The sequence below is a fragment of the Corvus hawaiiensis genome, chromosome 4 (assembly GCF_020740725.1).
Source record: "Corvus hawaiiensis isolate bCorHaw1 chromosome 4, bCorHaw1.pri.cur, whole genome shotgun sequence".
In the NCBI taxonomy this organism is placed as follows: domain Eukaryota; kingdom Metazoa; phylum Chordata; class Aves; order Passeriformes; family Corvidae; genus Corvus; species Corvus hawaiiensis.
The window spans coordinates 29,552,049-29,571,551 of NC_063216.1; the positions used below are offsets into that span (position 1 = coordinate 29,552,049).

General features: G+C 39.4%; 1 protein-coding gene across 9 annotated transcripts in view; it reads left to right on the forward strand.

Moving 5' to 3' along the window:
- TNRC6B (trinucleotide repeat containing adaptor 6B) overlaps positions 1-19,503 on the forward strand; it is a 122,994-nt gene that overhangs the window by 89,686 nt on the left and 13,805 nt on the right. For 5 of the 9 annotated variants that reach the window (XM_048301473.1, XM_048301474.1, XM_048301475.1 and 2 more), the window contains 8 exons: positions 470-2,797; positions 4,078-4,236; positions 7,214-7,392; positions 8,612-8,686; positions 10,019-10,064; positions 14,656-14,804; positions 15,984-16,154; positions 18,356-18,481. In XM_048301473.1, the coding sequence (XP_048157430.1) occupies positions 470-2,797; positions 4,078-4,236; positions 7,214-7,392; positions 8,612-8,686; positions 10,019-10,064; positions 14,656-14,804; positions 15,984-16,154; positions 18,356-18,481 (3,233 nt within the window). The remainder of the gene's footprint in view (positions 1-469; positions 2,798-4,077; positions 4,237-7,213; positions 7,393-8,611; positions 8,687-10,018; positions 10,065-14,655; positions 14,805-15,983; positions 16,155-18,355; positions 18,482-19,503) is intronic. The other 4 variants (XM_048301479.1, XM_048301480.1, XM_048301481.1 and 1 more) reach the window with 4 other exon arrangements.

Below are 19,503 nucleotides of genomic sequence, written 5' to 3' on the forward strand. Positions count from 1 at the left end.
AGCTTACAAGGGAGTTCTAACCTTGCTGTAAAGTCTGGATCCTTAATGGTGGCCCTCAGTGAAGGGGGATCCGGAAGGCATTAGTTGGATGTTCATTGTTCAAGCTAATGAACTGAACACCTCAGACAGGCACTGAAAGCTGATCTTATCTTCTGTTGAAAGTACTAGCAACCAGAAATGGTGGTCTTTGCTTTGGAATATATAACATAGGAATTGAGGCTAGGAGGGGAGTTACCCAGTTTTTTTAAGCTGTTTGCCTTATTTTCATGGAAGCTGTCATATGAGCCGGTACTGGTAGTAACAGTATATATTCAGTACGAATACTGCTGCAGCTGTTACTATGGAGTTTATGCTCTGCAAAATAAGTGGGATAACTGATGTCAAAAATTTGATATTCTATGCTTGTAAATAATACGGATTATTAATGACCTCTTTGGGTGTTTGGGGTTTGTTTTTTTTTTTCTTTTAGATTCAGCAATTGGAGGTGCTGCTGCTTCAAATTATGCAAATTCCACTTGGGGTCCTGGAGCCTCCTCCAACAGCGGCACCAACGCCAACCCAACTCACATCTGGGACAAGGTGATTGTAGACGGGTCTGACATGGAAGAGTGGCCTTGTATTGCCAGCAAAGATGCTGAGTCTTCTTCCGAAAACACCACCGATAACAACAGTGCCTCGAACCCTGGCTTGGAGAAGAATGCTCTGCCAGGAAGCACCACTAGTAACAAAGGAAAAGGAAGCCAGTGCCAGTCTGGAAGCGCTGGAAACGAATGTAATCTTGGGGCCTGGAAATCTGATCCCAAGGCTAAATCTGTTCAATCTTCCAACCCTGCTGCCGAGAGTAACAATGGACTAGGTAATTGGAGGAACTTGAGTGGACAAGACAGAATCAGTCCCGGTTCTGGCTTCAGCAACTTTAACCCAAATAGCAACCCATCTGCTTGGCCAGCACTGGTTCAAGAGGGCAATTCCAGGAAAGGAACTCTGGAATCTGATAGTGGTAGCTCCAATGCACAGATTAGCACAGTAGGTCAGACCTCTAGGGAACAGCAGTCAAAGATGGAAAATGCGGGTGTTAACTTTGTCTCTGGCAGAGAACAGGCTCAAATTCATAACACTGATGGACCAAAAAATGGAAACACTAACTCCTTGAACTTAAGTTCACCAAACCCTATGGAGAATAAGGGAATGCCCTTTGAAATGGGCTTGGGGAACCCTTCCAGGAGCACTGACACCCCTTCTCAAAGCACTGGAGAAAGAAAGACTGGGAGTGTTGGATCTTGGGGTACAGCTAGGGGGTCTTCTGGAACTGACACAGTCTCTGGGCAGAGCAATTCTGGAAACCATGGGAACAATGGAAAGGATAGAGAGGACTCCTGGAAAGGAGCTTCTGTTCAAAAACCTAATGGGTCAAGAAGTGATTCTTGGGATAACAGTAACCGGTCTACGGGTGGTGGGTCTTGGAACTTTGGCCCTCAGCATGCAAATGAAAGCAAATGGGGTGAAGGGAACAAATTAACATCTGGGGTCTCTCAGGGAGAATGGAAACAGCTGTCTGGGTCTGATGAACTGAAGATTGGAGAGTGGAGTGGTCCAAACCAACCAAATTCTAGCACTGGAGCATGGGACAATCAAAAAGGCCACCCTCTTCCTGAAAACCAAGGCAATTCCCAGGCTCCCTGTTGGGGAAGATCTTCCAGCTCTGCGGGAAGTGAGGTTGGAGGTCAAAGCACTGGAAGCAACCACAAAGCAGGAAGTAGTGACAGTCACAATTCTGGACGCCGATCATACAGGCCTACGCATCCTGATTGCCAGGCAGTCCTGCAGACTTTGCTGAGCAGGACTGACTTGGACCCCCGAGTGCTTTCAAACACCGGCTGGGGCCAGACTCAAATTAAGCAAGATACCGTGTGGGATATTGAAGAGATGCCACGGCCCGAGGGGAAGTCTGATAAAGGAACTGAGGGGTGGGAGAGCTCTGCCACACAGACAAAGAACTCAGGGGGCTGGGGTGATGTACCCAGCCAAAGCAATCAAAACAAGTCTGGATGGGGTGAGCTCTCAACCCCAACGGAGTGGAAGGACCCCAAAAATACTGGAGGATGGAATGACTATAAGAACTCCAATTCTTCTAATTGGGGAGGAGGAAGGCAAGAAGAAAAATCATCTTCCTCTTGGAATGACAGCTCTAGTAAGGATCAGGGGTGGGGTGGACGGCAAAGTAATCAAGGATGGTCTTCTGGAAAGAACGGTTGGGGAGAGGAAGTTGACCAAACGAAAAACAGTAACTGGGAAAGTGCAGGAAACAAGCCAGTGTCTGGCTGGGGTGAAGGTGGGCAAAATGAGATTGGAACTTGGGGTAATGGTGCAAATACAAGCTCTGCTTCAAAGGGTGGATGGGACGATTGTAAAAGAACTTCAACGTGGAATGAGACGGGTCGACAGCCCAACTCCTGGAACAAGCAGCAGCAACAGCACCAGCAGCAACAGCAGGAGTCTTCTGGTTCCTGGGGTCCACCGCCCCAAACTCCAAGTAATGGGCGGCCTCCAAACCCAAATTGGAACAGCGGACCACAGCCAGCTGCCCCCAAAGAGGAGGAGCCTAGTGGCTGGGAAGAACCTTCTCCACAGTCAATCAGTCGAAAAATGGATATTGATGATGGCACTTCGGCGTGGGGAGATCCTAGCAGTTATAACTACAAGAATGTGAATCTGTGGGACAAGAACTCACAAGGAGGACAGGCCCCACGGGAGCAGAGCCTGCCTACTCCAATGACTAGCAAATCACAAGCATCAGGTACTAGTCTTGTTCCTTTCTTCAGCAAGCTCCTATATATGACAGTAACCTTAATGCATTAGCGAGATGGTTTTAGATTCCTATTCCTGATAGTTTTATTCTATAAAGAAAACCAAATTCTTCTTTGACTATTTGGTTCTGCTTTTAAAGTCTTTAAAATTTGAATCAGTCAGTCCTCTGCTTGTTGTGCCTCAGTAACTGTGATCTGAGTACTGGTCACCTCACCAGGAAAAGAAAATGTTCGCTAGCTGACAAATCTGCATATTCAATTTGAGCTCTGAAGAACAGGTTGAATTACAGAATCAAAACCTTTGAGTCCAACCATAAACCAGCACTGCTTAGTCCATGACTAAACCATGTTCCTCAGTGCAGCATCTACAGGTTTTTTAAATAACTCCAGGGATGGTGACTCAACCACTTCCCTGGGCAGCCTGTTCCAGTGCTGGACAATCCTTTCGGTGAAAAGTTTTTCCTAATGTACAATTGAAACCTGCCCTGGTGCAACTTAAGGCCACTTTGTCTTGTCCTATTTCTTGTTACTTGGGAAAAGAGACTGCCCCCAACATGTCTACAGCCTGCTTTCACATAGTTGTAGAGAGCAATAAGGTCTCCCCTGAGCTTCCCTTTCTCTGGACCAAATAGCACTTTTTATATTTAATTATTGGAGAAATGGGGAGAAAATCTTTACTTATTTTTAGTCAAAAACCTTTTGCTCTGAAACAGTTGAAATTGAGCAGGTCTGTGACTTAGTTTTTTAGTCAAATTTGGCTTGGCTTTATGATAAAGAATACTTAGAAAAATATTTTCTTCTTTGGAATAAGGACAAGAAAAAGTTATATGGCCTGGAAATATATTAAGATATTATTGTTACGTAATATTTTCTTCCGACTCAAAGTCACTTAAAGAATGCTATCTTGGTTTAATATGTACTGCAAATGTGTCCTTTCTCTTTATTCAGTATATAAAACCCCGAAGTTAGGTGCTTGTATTTAGCCACAAAAGTTCACAGACAGGAGGACAGTATTAGATGTGGGGCTCATGTTTAACCTGGGAGAAGAGTATTACTCATTGTAGCATTCTCTACCTTTTCATCCCTGGAGGTCAGTGCCCACTCTAAATTTGTTGTGAATGATTGTCAATTCTGTTGCACCCACACTACTGAGAACCTAAAGTCCTCAGCAAGAAGAATGAAGCAGTAGATTAATGATGTGGTGCTGCACTGCAGTAAATACTTCATTGTCTAAATGGTCTGTAATGAAACCTCTTTCTCCTTTGTGCAGTCTGGAGCAAAAGCACTCCACCTGCTCCAGATAATGGTACGTCTGCCTGGGGTGAGCCAAATGAAACCAGTCCCGGGTGGGGTGAAGTAGATGATACAGGAGCATCGACTACAGGCTGGGGGAATGCACCTTCCAACGCCCCGAATGCCATGAAATCTAGTGAGTATAGGCCAGATACCAGTTTCTTTGCAATTGCCCTGGAGATTTTTAGTGTTTGGCCTTTTGGCATAGGTCACCTGTGGAGGAATTATCTGAGGCCTAAAAGCAGTGTTGAATGTTATTACGGGATTTTGATGGATGAGTATTAAGTGCTTGTAAATTACTGAAACTTAGTCTTTCAAGGTAGTAAAAAATTTCCTAACTAAGCAATTAAATGGGCAGCTCTGATTCTGGAAGTGCTGAAACCCTTTTCCAGTAAGGAAATGTGTGTTTTTCTCTTTTTCTCTGGCTGCCTACTTGTTACATGATAAGTCACTTTTTCTGATCATATCAGGAAAAGGAATACACAGTACTGACAAATTCCACTGTGGAGGCTATTACATGGTCATCTATGCTGTGATAATGCAGCTTGGCTTTGAATGGATTTTTTCAATTATATAAGTGAGAAAAATTGTAACTCTTAAGAACTGCACTTTGTGGTCAAACCTAAATGCCTACAGCAGTGTCTTTCATGAATGACATGTTGAAATATTTTGAAATTTTATTTCAAAGTTAAAATTCTGCTATATTAAGAGTTTTTGTGGATATTACTCTCGATGATGTACATTGTTTGTATAATTTTTATATCAGTTTTTTTAAGGAAAAAACAACAAACAAAAGCAATGTTATTTCCAAACTCAGTAACATTTGGATGTGAAATTTCCTGCAGGATCTACTGATGATACACAAGTGTTACTGAATGTGACTGATGATGTGTCTGTAAAACTGTTTCCAGCCCAGAAGTTGCTTTTGCAACATGTAATTGTTTGAAATTAAACCCTGTGTAGATAGATGCTGTTTGGTCATTCTCCCTTCCTCCCGCCCCAATTAAATAATTTGGCCATTTCTGAAACAAAATAATCTTTGCTTCTTTAGAGTTATCATTGTAGCAGGCTTTTGTGGATGACAGGCTTCCCATGCCTGCCACACAAACTTGGCACTTTGAGGATGCTAAGCTGAGTTCAGATGGATGTCTTCTTTTATCTATAAATAGACACCTAAATATAACCAAAATTAGAACTCCTGAAATTGATCCATTGAAAATTTTGTTGATTTTTGTTGATTTGATGCTTAATACAGTCTCATAAGACTACACATGGTCATTCACATACTGTGACTGGTCTGTATGTGTGCCATAACCAAGGAACTGCAACATACACGTGCAGCTCTGTATGTGAGCTGTCCCCAGCTCTAGAGCAAAATCTAGGGACAGGTTACAGACTAGCTGTATCAGAAAAGGAAAAAAAAAAAAAAACAACAGTTTGGAGCCAAAGAAGGAAGCGTAGACCATTATCCACCTGTTTAAAATAGTAGGTTTACTTAGTTCTAACAGCATTGCATAAGAATATTGTGGCAGAAGTAGGAATAAATTCCGTTTTCTGTAATAGATTTTTTTTTTTTTTGGTATCGTCACAATTTCATTTGTGTGCTATAGCTGTTGGTACCTCCTTACTCAACAAATGCAAAAAATTAAGTAGGTGTCATATAGACAAGTGATCTTTACGTCACTTCCAGATTCACGTTCAAGAACCCAAGAGAGTTGTCAGTGCAGAAAAATAATGTATGGTTATGTAGTTAAGATCAGTATCATAGTATATATTTAAGCACTGTCACCAGAAGTAAATTAAAGCTGCAGGGACTACCCAGTATAACATTTCCAGATTATATTCTTGACTCTGCAGTCATAGTACTTAAGTGTAGCCTTTTCTGTGTAAGTAGCACAATTAAAGGGTCAAGAGGTAGATTTTCTGCACTTGGACCAGTATGTTTCATAAGCAGCCCTCTGTTTTAGTACCCAAATGAACAGCCTTTAAAAAGCTGTTTTCTGTGAAGCATCTGCGGGTTTATTTATGATGCATTTTAAGGTATCTCTTAAACCACCATAAGATGCTGCTGTACTTATTTTCATTATGATCAGGGTAGAGATCCCCATGGTAGACTAATTGCAATTCCTGACTTTTTTTATATTCAGACCTTCTGCTGTGTGTGTTAATGTCCTTATTCCTGATTTCCACAGTCAAACCCCAGACAATTAAAGCATTAGTTATTACAAAGTGATGTTGATGATGGAAATCTTTTCTGAAGTAGATAAATGCTGAATAAATAGATACAGGAATAAATGTGCAGAATGAAGAGTCAGAGCAGGAAGAACAGTTGGATAGTGGACAGGATGAGGACTTGAGCTCCTGATGGCTTGTCAGTAAAGGTTAGAATTCCAAGTTGTGTGACAATGCTGGAGAATAACAGCAAGAAAAGAAGTAAAGAGGGAAAAGTCTAAACTGATACAGTGAAGTGGTTGTAGCTTTCTGATATACTTAAGCAGCTCTGCTAGTAAGTCTCTTTAGTGACATCGTTAAGAACAGAATTTGTAGTAGAGGAGTTTGGGTTTTTTTGCATTAAATTACTTTTGGTGTTGTTTGTACCAGAGGACAATGTCAGGTCCTTGCCTTCAGATCCTACTTAGTTGTTGTGCCTAAAAGTTCTGGTTCTGTAATTTTGTGGAAGAGTGTAGGGCAAGGGGAGTATTAAAGTTTTGAAGTGAGAGAGGAAATAATTGATAAACCACCTGAACCAGAGTCTTCAGCACATCTGGTTTTTGAGTGTGCTTTGAAGGCTTTCATTTGCACTCGAAAATAATAGGTTGCCTTTTAAATACAACTGTATCTGTGTAAGAGGTCCCTATTGTTATTATATCTTTAAAGGTTTGACATTTCTTTAAAATAGTTGCAAAACATGACATGTGAACATGCCACCAAATCTCTTGGGTTTTGGGATTCATGCACAAGTTTTTACAGCTGTTAGAGTGAAGACACAGTTTTGAATTTTATTTTTTTTAGTTCCTTTGGGATTCTGATGATCTCAGCTAATGTTGCAGTGTCACAGCGCCAGCTGCATGGTATTGTAGACTGCTTTAGAGCTTTTTTTCCTTTTTCTAAAGGTTCTAAATCTATGCAAGATGGCTGGGGAGAGAGTGATGGGCCAGTGACAGGAACACGTCATTCCAGCTGGGAAGAGGAGGAGGAGGGAGGAGTCTGGAATACAGCAGGCTCTCAGGGAAGCAGTTCCTCCCACAACTCAACAAGCTGGGGACAAGGAGGAAAGAAAACACAAATGAAGGTAAAATGCTTGAGTGATTCATAACTACTGTGTTGTCTGAAAACAGTCTGACTGATATGTTAGAGCATTAGATAGTTATTTTTTTTAGGAAGGTTTTGCAGAGTCACAGAAAGATGCTGCTTAAAATAGTGTAAAAAAATGGGAGGTTTTTTGATTTGCTTTAATATACTACACCTGTTATGACTAATAAATGTTCCAGTAGGTGTCAAATTCTTTTGGTTTGTAAGCTGCACAGCCATTACTAAATGGAAATAAGTATCCCAAGGCTATTTCTCTTCTCTTGCTGACACATCTTTCAGTGTTAGGCTGCTGCTGTTTTTCTTGCATAGCCTGCTGAAGTTTGGATTCCACAGTCCCTTTGGCACAGGCACTTCTTATTTCTGTCAACTGTTGGATTTATGTTTGCCTTATGTTTGTTGTTGTTAACATTTGGCCTCAAACAGGAGCAGGAGCTTGGCTGTAGTCCTGAGTAAATTTCTTTCTGAGGCTTGTTTGCATTAAAATTCTTTAGTACAGTAACACTTGTTACTGTATTAATATTAGAAGGACTGTGTTGTGTCTGCTTCTCACGAAACAGGTGGAGCAGACTCAAAAGGCGAGGCAGAGCAGTTTCCTAGGACATGGAAATACTGTTGTGACATGGTAGGGAGTTTTACGGTTCCTGTTCTGCAGCAGTTATTCTCAGGGACTTTTTTATCACTTAAAGCTTTTTTATTTTAACCACCAAAACAACGGAAAAATTTCTTCATTGTTGAACTGTGTTAGTGTTGGTTTTGATGATCTGTAAATTACATTGAGGCCAAAGGGAGACCCTGGTCAGCACAGTGCCTGTGCAAGAGACAGCATGCTAAGGGAAGAAAGGCAAGGAAGAAATCGGCATCTGTATGTACTGGAGTAAAGATTGTATTGAACTGTAACATAGGAAAATTTAAAAAATGTTCACAAAGCTTTCCAGATTACAGAATGAAACTGAAGGTGTGATAAACATCCTACATGACAATGTTCAATGACTTTGGAATACCTAACAGTGAGCAATTGTATGAGACAGAATATTTGGTAAATGTTTCCAAACATAAATACTTTAAATAATTTTTTTCATGAGATTAATTTCTCTGATACCAGAATTTTCATTTTACACTTGCTCATCTCAAGGATAAAGGAGAATTTAAGGAATCAAGAAGTTTCTTAAAAATATTTTTGTCTTTTTTTTTTTTTCCAGTGCGCATTAAAAGGAGGAAATAGTGATTCGTGGATGAACCCTTTATCCAAACAGTTTTCAAATATGGGCTTGCTAGTAAGTAAATTTTTTTTAAAAGGAAGTCCAACTTTGTGAGAAAGCTGTAAGCTTTAAGTAAGTCAAAAGATCAGCTGTTTCACAGTTATTGATCTCCATCTGCTACGCTGGGATGTTGATTATAATACCTGTAGTAGCTGGCTCAGAATGGCTTCTCAGAAAAAAACCCAAATATACTTTGATTCCTAAAGTTACTTTATGATAACTCTTGTTCTGAGGTTGCAGTTTCCTTGCAAGTAATAGATTTGGGAGGGGGATGTGTGTTTTCTTGTTTTGTCTGTTTTTATGGGGAGGGTTGTTGCTTTTTAGTGTGGGGTGGTTCTTTGTTGCTTTGGGTTTGGGGTTTTTTTACTTTTATTTTCATATTCATTATTTTCCTATTTCATGCTGTTTAGAGCACTCAAGGTAGAGGCTCCTGCCTATAGTGTCAGATATCTGTGGTAATCCAAGGTATTCATTCTGAATCTCAGCCACCTATCAGATAAGGAGATTTACAGTCCTGTGTCTGTCTTAGCTGAATTTATATTTGAAGTACAGCAGGGTCTTTTTAGAACAAAAAAGGCTCATTATGAATCCATAAATAAAAATTGTTTGGTAAAGTGAATAAATAAATATCACATCGTCGAGAAAAAGAGCCATAGGGAAGTATTTCAAAAATAATTATATATATACACTTTTTTTTGGAACTTCTGACAAGCTAATTTGTAAAATATTTTGCAGAATATTGTGCCAGTTGTCATCCTGTGAAGCAGGAATAGTATGTAATGCTGGCTAACAAAAGATAACAATGCAGAGTTTGTGTGGGAAATCCAGGGCTGCACAAGCTGTCACTGACATGCTTAGGATTAGTTGCAGTGTCTTTTGGCTCCTAAGCTCTAATTCAGTTTGCTAGACTGTAGATGCTTTGGAAAGCCATGGGAACACCCTGTCCCAGGTTGCCAACTGAAGAATCCCATGGCAGCATGTTTCAAGATTTGATGGCATGACAAGTCATGAGGATGAGCTATCATTTTGGCCACTCTTTTCAGTTTTGTCACTCGACCACTGGAACATGAGGACAGAGGTTCATTTTTGGAGCATCTCTGTGTCCATCCTTCTCTGTCGCATGCATTCATGTGTCTGGTTTCGTATGGGTGAACTTGCCATGCACAGCGTTAGGGGGTTGAGGCAGGGTGTGTCGAGGGTGATACCAGAAACCCCGGTGTTCAATTTTAGTTTAAAGGAAAACTTTCATTGGCACAAGCGTGTTCTTCCTGCGTTCCACCTTTCTGAAATACTTCTCAGCATTGAATAGAAGTCAGAACTGAATTGATTTTTTTTTTTTCCCCCCAGAGTCAAACTGACGATATTCCAGGCAGTAAGATGGACTTGTCTGTAGGTGCGTATATTTTAATTTCAATGCATTTGAAATGTGAGATCATGTGAGATGCTGTACTTTGGAAGGGTTTGATCCTTACTTTTAGCACTCCTCATAGTATAAGGGTAGAGTAAAAAGCATCCTCTGTGTTGTCTGTAAGCTTTGACCCTGGTGTGCAAGATTGGGATGTATACCTGTACAGAGCAGAGCTAGAACTTGGGCCAGAGACATCTGTTAAGACGGTTTTAATCTTTTTAGTTTGTATTCATTGTTACTGTTTTAAGAAAGTGAAAACCTTTTTCATTTGGTGGAAGAGTACTGTTTTCCCTTTATGCCAGTAGGACATCCCATTTACTACAGCTTCCTGGAGGTGATGTGAGGGGAAAAAAATTATCCTGTGTCATTGATTTCTTCAGTTGCATGCCTCAGGCTATTACAAATTACTTTTCAGTAGAACTACATTTTATGTTCTGGATTGCTTCACCACAGTTGCTACACAGCTTAAGCACTGTGGGCTGTGTGGCACCAAAGGTAGAGCTGTGGTAGTCAAAACTTACCTGCATCTAATACCAGCTGTGGATTTGGTATTCTAATACAATCCATACAGATGGAGTGTCTCTCAGCTTAGAATCCATTGCATTCTTAAATTTCTATCACACTTCATAGAGGATTCAGTTGTTCATTTTTCCCAAAATTGCTGTCTTCCTCTGAAGAAGTTAAGGGTCTCAGTAAGAGGTCATAAAAATGTTTAGTTAAAATGGTACAACTCAGTTTTGTGGAAAGTAACAGTTCTTTGATCTCTCCAGTTTGGCCTCGTGCATCCTCTAGAATTCAGGCTCTGATTGTATCATGCTTCTCTAAAGAATGTCTAGGTAGAGATCAGTCATCTTCATGGACGTTTAGTTCTCGTCTGCCTTCAGATGCTGCTGGTAAAAAACAGATCTAAGTATATACAAATGAAGAGGATGGTAGCCTGGATTATGCTGATTATAGCTCTCTTGGTTCTTTATCTCCAAATTAAGGATCCTTTGGAACTTTCAAGGCCATCAGAGCTTCTGAGGAGATGGCTGCTGCTCAGAATATCCTGTGAAAGGGTGCAGGAAGGCTACATCTTTTACTTTGATATGTTGCACTTCTTTAAGTTCAGTGTGCCCATTAATGGTGGCATCCCTTCATCTTAGGTAGAGCCATTTAGTATGGCTGAGAATGTAACAGATCTTCATAGGCTTTTCTGTTACTTCTGCTTAGCAGTTTTGCTCTTGTTAATTATGGCAGTTGTTTGTGAAAGCTATAAGCTGTTTTGCTCAGTCTAGGTCTACTTCTAAACTTTAAAAGTTGGACTTATTGATGAGATAGGCTTGTTCTTCAACTGGTTTTCAGTCAAGATTACAACATACCAGGTTTTTCTGACAGATAACTGCCAGCATGATACTTCCCTAGTTTATGAATAAATGTACAGTTAAATCTGTGCTTGGAGACCACATATGTCAAAGAAAACTTGGACTTTGATGTGCTTGGAGCACCTTGGCTCTGATCATCATGCACTGTCAGTAATTCTTACTACGTTGGTCTCAGTCTCCTTGTTTGAAGAGTGTGTTCCCTTTATTTCAAGTGCTAGAGCAGTACTTTTATTTACTGACCAAGACAGAAAAGAGATGGATTGATAACATGCCTGAGGTAGATGTACTTCTTTTCTTTTTCTATCAAATCTCTGTAATGGATAGCTTTTCTGCTTTGAAAATAGGATATAACTTTTTTCCCATTGAAATATTTCCTATTCTGTAAGTTCTGCGATAGGAGGTTTGCTACAGTAAAGTAGCTTGTCAGAACCACTTAATATTTTGTATTTTCTTTTATCCTGTTTGACAATCACCTTTATCTCTTTTTTTAATATATTAGTTAAAACCTGTGCAGATCAGGGAGTTCTCAAATCACCTGTAAATACTGAGAAATGAATTTAAAATTTCTATTGACTCAAATGCAATTCGTGTACCTGGCTGTTGTAAATATATTACAAAGCTGTAATTTGATTTATCATTCAGATGAAACACCTCAATGTCTAAGTGCATGTGCTTGCTCAGTAGGCTTGGATGATGTAAATTTATGGTAAAGGTATAAAATCAGTATCTTTTAAATGTTTTTGTGGTCAAGCAGAAAATGTTTCAAATGGTTTTCTCCATTTGGGTTACCCCACTGGGTGTATCTGTTTTCACCATGTTGGAGTCTCTTAGGGTCTCTTGTTGGCAAATGTTTTGGGCAACTTTGCTCAGCAGCAGTTTCTGTCTCCTACTTCCCAGTGCAGGATCATATTATATAATTTTGCATGGAATTCAGATTTTTTTTTTTTTTTTTTGTAAGCTCTGTCCATGTGGTGGGGGAGATGTACTTGATAGTGGGTTTTTCCACACTTGGGAGTGAACATCATCTTCCAAGTCCTTGTTTGATTTTGCATTTTTCACAGTGTTTTTCACAACTCTTAATAGTGGGGAAATCCAAGAACTGATAGGGTCTTCTTTTATGAAGATGGTTTAGCTTTTAACCTGTTCTATGTTTCTGCATGTAGAGAATTCGGGGCTTCATATTTATTCACACACAAGTGTTTTTGCCTACTGTAGAGGGTAATTTAGACTTTTCAGATTTTGACAGTTGTCTTCTACTACATAAGGTAAAGCTATTCTTTAGCCACCTACATTATTTATAGCTTTAGTTGACAAGTTAAAAGACAAAACTCATACACAGGTTTCAAGTTTGTATTAGAATTTTCTAGGAATGGGATAAAGGAATGCAATCATCTCTCTCAGTGAGGCCTTATTTATATTGAAGTTTAAGCAGCTGCCTCAGCACTAAGTGACATGCATCTGTGCTTGAAGCCTTCAGAGGTGCTCTTTTAATGCTCTGTGTGTTTTACAAGGCATCATTCAGTAATGTTTGAGGAGCTGTTTGGATCATCAGGGTAACTGGAGAGACAGAAGGGTGTTTCTGTGGCTTAGTCATCTTGTGTTGGCATTGACCCAGTTTCATTTCAGACAGTGATGCAACTATGCCTCGCTTTCAGTTTCTTTTCAAGCAGCTAATGGCTAGGGCTTCCTGTGTGGAATTAAAGCACACGAGCCTTTTGGTAGCACGTTGCTGGCATTGTGTGCAGTGGTTTGATGTAGGTATTGACAGCACTGAGCTGTGTGTGACGCTATGTGACTGCTTTTGCAGAGCCATTTGTAGCTTTTTAGGATATGTTAGAAAGGGATCAGAGAATCATGAGCTCATCCAGGTCAGTGTGACTCCAGTTACAAGCTAAGATAGGTAGGTGATTTGTCAACTGTTTTGTTATGAATGAGGTTGAAGGCATCTGAGAGGATGAAACTGGATCAACTTTGAAAGCTGTGCAGGTAAGAAAAACCCATGCAGTTAGCGGTCAGTTTCATAGCTTCTTGGCAGTAGCATAGCTGTGAATATTAATAGACTGGGATTGGACATTAAGAAGAGATGCTGGATTTGAGAAGCTTTTTCAAGGAACACTGTCTTGACAGTATTAGAATGATTAGCTGACTGCTGTGTTTGATAAAGGTTGTGTTCTGTTGCTGGTAGGGTAGGTTATCACAAACTTCCTTTTGAAAATCATAGATTTTCTTGTTAATTGTGCTGACGTGTTTTTCAAACGGTTCTTGGAAAGACCATCTGTGCTACTAACTAAACAGTATTCTTTAAAACTAAAAACACCAGTCAAGCTCATTTCTGTCACATCCGTATTTTAAAACGAAGATGTTTTCCATCTATTTCAACATAGCAATATGCATCTGATAGCTTACAGGTGCCACATACAACCACAATAATTGTTCCTTGGCAACAGTTCAGTGTGTAAGGTAGAAAACTTCTTCCAGTCAGCTCTTCAGCTGATGATAAAGCTTTTAGAGAAAGTCGATTGTCTTGTTCACCATGTGTGTTTCAGTTTGGTCATCTGTTATTGACATCTCCTCATACTCCACCAGGTTATTGCCTAAACAATGGCAGGAGACTTTAGCAGGTGTTTGGGAAGTGTCTCTGTTAGTGGCTGTGTTATTGTGTACAGGTTGAGGGAGACTGGTTGTCTGTCTGAAGTTACAGTATACCAGTCGATCTCTTGTGTTCCAGAGTTAAGTTCACTTAACTCTTGTAGGAGAATTCTGACCAAATGATATGCATGTGACCAAAGTTTTCAAAGCATCGCAAAGAATTTCTCAGTGTCAAACCCAGTAAAGGCTAAGTAGAATACATGGAGAGCTTAAATGGTGGTCTTTCTACATACTGAATTCCAGCAAATGACAGTGCAGGTTTTGGAAGACAGAGAGAACTAGGTAATAATTAATATAATTAGTTGAAATGTGTATGTTTATATCTGTACATAAATTGTGACAACTACTTCACATTAAACTCTATAAAGTAAATTGACATGTTCAGTGTTAAATGAAGCTTCCTACATGAATTTTTCAACACTTTTAATACTAACTGTATCTATGCTAAGTTATAAGACAGATGTAATTTATATCCTGATCTTAAAGATTATTTCTTTGGCTATGAACCTGCTGTCATGAAACATGGTAGAGATTATTTGCACTAATTTCCTGGTTTTTTACAGGTGGTCTCCCAGATAAGAAGTTTGAGGTAGACAAACGAGCCATGAATCTCGGGGATTTTAATGACATGATGAGAAAGGATCGATCTGGGTTCCGTCCACCTAATTCCAAAGACATGGGAACCACAGATAGTGGGCCTTATTTTGAGAAGGTGAGAGAAATATCTTTAGATAAATTAATACCAACCTCTATGTTCAAGGTCCCGGTTTTTACCCTACTTCTCCAGAGGTGCTAAAAATTCAATAATCCTGAATGAGCTCAGTAATAAAAGGTGTGGGGGAGTTATATTGGTAGAATGAACATGTGTATAAAACAGGTGTCAGGTGTGCATAGACAAACTAAATTGGGGAGAGTGAGGCTTTTTATTCTAGAATAGATTGGTTTTGATGTAGACAGAAATTACTTTTTTTTTTTTTCTTGGAAGGGTAAACTACTGGTAGCAATGAAATTCATTGTCAGTTTCATCATGATGATTCTTTTGGCTACTAACTACAGTCATCTACTGTAAAAAAAATTGGTTGAGATCTAAGTAAATATAAGTAATCACAGTCTTCCAGATTTTTTTCTTCTTTCATGTCTGGCATTTATTGGAAACACCCTTTCTGAATTCCACAACCCCTTATGCTGTATGTCCGTGTACTGTAAGCTTCTGTATGACATCTGTTTCTCTGTGACATCTGTTGTATGTTATGGTAGTGTTTCTTTCATATTCTTGCCTATTTTAAACAGAAGCTTTCACTGTTATTATCAATTATTAATTGCTTCACATTATGAATTGGAGAGTGTCCAATAGATTCAGAATGCTCTAGGGCTGTTTTTTTAAAATACAGTTTATCACATATAAAATGGAAAATAAATTTGGTTTAAAAATTCTGAGGGCGTGTTAACTGTCAAGGAATTTTTTAACTCCTCCATTTTGGTATAACAAGCTAAAAAAAAGTTTTGTCAACTCCCTCTGGTGGCATAATTAAATAAATACCATGAGCAAAGCTAATGCGTTTCCTAACAAATTATGCTGGTAGGTGTGTGCTAACATGAGGAATTCATTCAAGATTTGTTTATTTCTGTAGTGGTAATAGCCACTATCAGAAACAAATTTCATGAGAGTTCAAAATGTATTTTTAAAAAGAAAACATAGGAATTTATCGATTATCTCCTTGGACCAAAATCTTAATTGTCAAGTGATCGTTTGAATCAGAAGTTTTGTCCTTGTAACTGCTATTACAAATTACCTTTGCTTCTTCCTAGTCACTCACCGTCCCTCTTTCTCTCCTCTTGCATTCTGTTGCTTCACTAACCAACTCCTGCTGTTGGCTAACTGCTGCTTCAGCTGACTTTGCCTTTCTCCAATCAAGATGGGTGCCTTGGGGATGAGGCTCCCTGCTCTCCCTTCTCCCCTTCTCCCAGCTACAAGCTGTCTCCCTCTGGTTCCACACTATCCAACGTCGGCCTTGGGGCAATCGGCTCAGGGCTCAGTCCCCAAAACTTCGCTGCTAGACAAGTAAGCAGGCCACCTTATAAGATGCATTGTTATAAGGCTGCAACCTGGGCTTAATCCTGGTTAGTTGGTTGCTTGCATTTGTTTTTCTGCTGAATAGATTAAAATTGTTAATGGAAATTTCAGCTGTATCAGGCCATTGAGAAGCAGTCCACTTTGGTTCCTAGCATCAGAATGTACTCTGTCTGGTTTTGTTGGCCTCTTCCTAAATCACAGTGCAACAGCAGGTAGAAGTGCTTTTCAGAAGTCGTGAAGTTAGTGGCATCCTTTATTTTAATTGCTGGCTTAAAACCCAGTTAGAGGCTGTTGATGTGCCTCATCAAGCCCAACACTGAGTTTTTTCAGACTCCACTCAAAGACCTTGTATGTAGAAATGTGCCTGTAAAATGTTGCAGTGATTTAGCATTGTGCCTGTTCCCTTCTCCCTTCCTCACAGTCCAAAGTAAGGATTGATTTAGTAGCCTTTAAAAATTCCTGAAGTAGTAATATTTTTGTGTAGAGGAAAATGGTGGGGAAGAAATTAAGTGATTAACTGCAGTTTGGAAGAATTTCTGGCTATTATGTTCTGCATTATTCTAAAAGAAAATATTTTAGGAATACTAGGAAATGAAAGAATAGTACCTAATTATTGCAGCTGGTCTAGCTTATGTAGTCACATGCCTAACATGATGGTGTTTCTTTGTGTTGTCTTTCTGTTTCTATGTGACACAGTGTTGAACATCAGATTAAGTCCAAAATTTGCAGGCATGTTGTTGATCTCAGTGTGCAGAATTCTGTAGAGTTCTAGAGAGGGCTGAAAGTGTAACTGCAGCTTCAAGACCTCTCAAAAGTGTGAATGTGTAGTTGACTCCAGCTGGCTCTTTCCAGAATAAAATCTCTTGTCTTTTGGGGTTTTTTGTTTGCCTTCCTGCATGCTTAGGAGTTACTTCTGAAAGAGAAGACACCTTAAGTGGAGGGGGATGCAGATGAATGAGGCAATCCATAGTGCTGCTGGTGTAGAAGCAGGAGGAGTGACTTGTGTTTGAGCAAAAGGATAGCAGAGGATGCACAGTATTATGGTAGGATTTATGAAATCCTGGTGTATAAGGGAAGGAAAGGTTTTAGTGAAGGCCTGCACAATCTCAGTTTGGAAGAATGATGAACTTACGTTGGGTGCAGAAATGCTGGCATGGACAGGCAGAATGGGGGAATGATGGCTGAGGAGTGGAAAATATGCTCTTTAGAACCCCAGGTATCTGAGGGTCACAGACACCCTAATATACAGCAGGGAAATTCTGAGGGTCTTGAAACTGAAAGGACAAAATCATGGCACATAAGGGTGCTTTGGAGTATGGGTTTCAGCTTTTAGAAGCAAGAGAGTGTAGCTCCCTTAGTGTAGGAGACAGTTTGTAACATTTCTTGTTGCTTTTTTTGAAAAATGGTACCAAAAGTCTGTTCAAGAGGCTGAAATCATGAAATACAATGACAAATATTCTTTGGTCTTTTTCATGCATTAAGGTTTATTACAGAAGTTGCTTATAAACCAGTAAATACTTCCCATAAAAAAACCTCAAACAGCAAGTCTTCTTGTGTTAGAAAACAAATCACTGAAGAAAAAAAAAAAACAACACAATTCTTTTTCTCACTTGAAAATTTTCTCCAAATTTCGTTGGAGAAAAGGGGAAGGAAAATATCCAGATCCAGAATGCTGAAATTTTCATGGCAGAAGGAAAATTTTTAATAGGATTTTAGAATTCAAATTTCAGTTAATGAAAGGCCTGCAGAGGAAATAATAACCTTATGAGTGATATCTCAGGCAAAGTACCTGTCTTCTCTAAAATGGGGGATCAGAATTCTTGCTGACACAGTCTTGTCATACTTGTAAGCCAATAGAAAGGAGTTTTTAGTTTGTTGTTTGTTCTCCAAGTTTCCATTTCCCAACACGTGATGTGCAAAATATTCAAACATTAGATTTGTCGTGTGCTTTGAAGTAAGTAGATAAGCATGACCCTTCAGTGTTAGAGGAGAAACAACCTGCATCTCAAAAATGTAGTACAGTGGTTTTAACCCAGGCCAAATATTACTGATTTTAGGCAAACGTCTGTAATTCTAAGGGAACTCTGTTTAAGTCAGTACTTGGCTCATTGTTACTGATATGTAGTTACTAGCATAGAAATCCATTATCCTGCAGGATTCATCTTCTCACTACTGCTTTAATTTTATAGGGTGGCAATCATGGTTTGTTTGGAAACAGCACAGCACAATCGAGGGGCATGCACACACCAGTGCAGCCACTAAATCCTTCCCCCAATATCCGGGCGCAAGTGCCTCCCCAATTCCTTTCTCCCCAGGTAAGGAATTTATAGCAACTGATTACTTGTAAAAGTAGAGCTACAGCCTTCAGAGCACATCATTGAGGTTACTTATACACCTATCTTAGTCTCAACTTGATGTTAAGAAATGGAAAAATTAAATAAGATAAAACCATTAAAATTCGTAGTGAAAGTGCTGAAAACTCAGTGCAGAAACATTAGCATTCTATCGTATTCCAAGGCAGTTGATGGTAAATGCTCGCTACCAGTATTTTTAAACCTCAAAAGTGGATTTGGGAATCATATGTCTTACATAGGCTTTTGCAAAGTATTTTAAGAAGAACAAATAAACGTGAAAGCTTAAAGTGTTTCTGAAGTGTGACAGGTTGATTAATTTTTTTAAGTAGTCTTGTCCTGTGCTTCCTGTCCCCCCCAAAAGAGATGTTTGATGAAGGGCTACATGTTACATTTACATGGCAGAGCTTAATCTTAAGACCTCAGGGTCTCCAAATGTACAAGTTTACCTTCTGCTTTGGACTTGGTGAACAATTCTTGATACTCTCTTGAATTGTACTTGTGTAACTCTCAAATAATGCAGGGAGAAATGGGGGGATTCTTCTCCACCTACTCCTGTCTTTTACTATATCTTATTCAATGTACAAAGAGATTAACTCTTTCTGTGAGGCACTGTTTCTTTGCTCCGGTGACTGCCTGAATGCCTTTCTTTTCCCTTGTAAAGCAGTACATTTTTAATGTGATAATGCAGTACTGTGATTACTGGTTAGCTGCGTATATATATATATATATATATATATATATATATATATCAGCATTTAAATTTAGTGCAGTCTCTAGCACCTGATTGGTTGGGGGAGGAATCTTTGTGTGTGTGTCTGCATCTGCACATGTAATACTGTATACTGTCAATCAAGTGAGGTATTCACTCAGCCCAAGTTACAGATTGTGCATGTTTAAATGTGATGTGTTAATAAATCTGTAATGTCTTTCCCAGAGCACCATTGAAGATTGGTGTCATACTTGTTCCTTTATAGAAATACTTC